This window comes from Apis dorsata, unplaced genomic scaffold, assembly GCF_000469605.1.
Source record: "Apis dorsata unplaced genomic scaffold, Apis dorsata 1.3 scaffold_524, whole genome shotgun sequence".
Lineage (NCBI taxonomy): Eukaryota > Metazoa > Arthropoda > Insecta > Hymenoptera > Apidae > Apis > Apis dorsata.
Window position 1 is genome coordinate 225,328 of NW_006263747.1, and position 2,594 is coordinate 227,921.

At 39.3% G+C, this 2,594-nt stretch overlaps 1 protein-coding gene across 3 annotated transcripts in view; it reads right to left on the reverse strand.

Annotated features, from left to right (window-relative positions):
* LOC102670947 (hemicentin-1-like) overlaps window positions 1-2,594 on the reverse strand; it is a 20,079-nt gene that overhangs the window by 13,878 nt on the left and 3,607 nt on the right. The window contains exons 5-6 of one of the 3 annotated variants that reach the window (XR_422477.2): window positions 2,193-2,338; window positions 1,542-1,745 (exon numbers count right to left, since the gene is read on the reverse strand). Coding sequence is in view for 2 of the 3 variants with exons in the window: in XM_006620593.2 (XP_006620656.1) it covers window positions 1,645-1,745; window positions 2,193-2,338 (247 nt within the window). In the remaining variant the exon portion in view is untranslated. Of the gene's footprint in view, window positions 1-1,226; window positions 1,746-2,192; window positions 2,339-2,594 lie in introns of those variants that run through there. The other 2 variants (XM_006620594.2, XM_006620593.2) reach the window with 2 other exon arrangements.

Consider the following 2,594-nt stretch of genomic DNA (forward strand, 5'->3'; position numbering starts at 1 on the left):
ACTTAACTGTAAACGCGCAAGTTTCCACCGCTCCCTCTCTCCCTTCGCTTCAATTCAACTGCGTTCGATTGGTAATAGTTGTATGAATATATACATATATATATATATATATATATATAGAATATTTTGATCGATATAATTCGTAATCCTCTCCTGTGATTAATAACGTTCTGCAAATTATCATCCCGTTAACTCGAGATGATTCTCGGAATGTAAAAGGAAACTTAGAAATTCCAAGTCCATTCTATTCCTTTCCGTGGCAAATTTACCGAAACTCGGCTCAATCTTATCGACCAACGGCTTACGGATGCCAACGTTTCGCTTCGAGGGCTCAACTTCCGTATATAACAAATGATATTCGGAATCTCGTTAAAGTTCAAGTTCGCTTAATACAGGGATAAGTAAGGATCGTTCGCTTGCTTTAAAGATTCATCCTTTAAAAGCGTACGATTTTTACCATGGGGAGATTGTAAATCAAACGAAACGCGAATATCTTTCGATCGATTTTCGATCCTTTTCTTTTTTTTTTTTTTTCTTTTTAATCAACGATTCAACTTGAATTCTCGCTATTAAGAAGCGAGAAATTAAGAAGAATCACTTTTCGAGAAAGGGATACACAAAATTGTACATCGTTCTCTGCCGAAATCTAATCCATTTGGTCGAATGAACGAATCTTACCTTTCGAAATCTTAACCTCATAGATAAAAAAAAAATGTGTTGGCTCGTAAATAGTAACGACGTTGCCGATCTTGATGGGAGAGAGAAGCAAACGTGAGGGGACAAGAGGGTCTTCTGAACGAATTTACACGTGTCCCCGCCGTCCAACAGATGCTTCTCCCTCCCGATTTGCATAAAATGAAACCTGCAGCATCCGTCCCCTCCCCCAAGGGACGCTGTGTGCCGGACTTTAGAATCCCATCCCCTTCCCCATTATCGGAAAACGTGGCCCGGATTTAATGCGCGTAAGCCGGTTAATCGTGCACGCCAATGCGTTACACGTTACACGAAAATTAACTTAAAATTGAAAAAAAACCAATTTCGTACAAGCGCCGCCAAGCGCTGTTTCCATTCGTCGTTAAAAGAGAAAAGAGAAAAGAGGGGGAAGTGTGGAAGGGAGAGAGGGGAGAGAGGGAAGGAGGGAGGGGCAATTTGCGACGCGGCTACCTTACCCGCGATATGACAAATGGACGAAATGAAGTCGAGTGTCGATTTAACAGATGTATCTATTAAAACAAATTCTTGTTTTTCTTATTTTTCTTTTCTTTTCTTTTTCTTTTTCTTTTTCTTTTTCTTTTTCTTTTCTTCTTTCTTATCTCGTACACATATACGAATATCGCGAAATATTTATTATTATTCTATAAGAATATTACAGTCAGGTGATGGTTAGAAGACATACATGTTCGATACATGTCGAAATCGTTGGCGCGACGACGCGACGCGAATCATCTTCTCTCGCGGGTTTTTTTCGATTTCGGTAGAAAAATTCGGTTCGCGTGAAGGTAAACGTCGAAGCTCATAAATCACGGGGATCTCTCTCTCTCTCCCCTTCTCTGATGCGCGTCATTGATTCGTCGATATCGATCGGGTGACGACGATTTTTGACGGGAACAGGCATGGACAATGAAGAAATTCGTCCGTTTTCGTTCACCGAAATATCGTGTCCATTAGGAGAACCAGGCTGAACAAAATCGCCCTCCTGTTGATGTTCCCGGTTCCACCGTGTTGCATAGCTGCAGGATGTTCACCTGAAAGAAAGAAAAATCGCCTGTGTTCATCGTATGTTGTCCGTACGAACCGTCCGCAGCTAGGAAGAAAGAGGGAAAAATTTTTATCGAATTTTAAATGAAATTTCCATAACGAAGCTTTCGATTTACGTTTGAGAAAATTACGCCTTTTTTTTTTTTTAAACATTCGAATCGAACTCGTAAACTTTCTTCCTCCATTTTTTTTTCCTCTTTTCCTTCCAACTATATATATATATGATGAAGTTTGAATGCGATGAACCGATCGAAAAGATAATCAAATTTTTCGCGAAATATTTTTAAAATATTTCGAATCGTTCGAACAATTCGAGATCTCGAGGATTTGGCGGGAAAAAAAAGGTTCTTTTTTTTCTGCCTCCTTTCCCTCTCCTTAACGAAAGAGCTCTTCCTTGAAAAGAGAGTCGTATACTCTATTATTTTTATTCTCACCGTTCAACACGTGTACCATTACATTCGCAGCGACCTTGCTCGACACGCACGTGTAATTACCACTGTCGTCATGTTGGGCGCGCGTTATTAGCAGCTTGCTAGTGGTCCCGTTCTTACCTTTCTCCGTTTCCAGGGAAACGCCACCCCTGTCAAAAGTAAAGACATTATTAAGGACGAATTCCGATAAAACCGATCGGATATCGGATCGACGCCTTTCTCTCATTCTCTCTCTCTACTTCTATCCCTCTCCCTCCCCCTCTTTTCTTTTTTCTCGAAAGGGAAACGATTTGTGATTTTACCTCTCTTTTCTTTTTCTTCCTTTTTTCTCTTAAATCGAATAGAAAATAATAATAATAATAATAATAATAATAATAATAATAATAATAATAATAATAATAATAA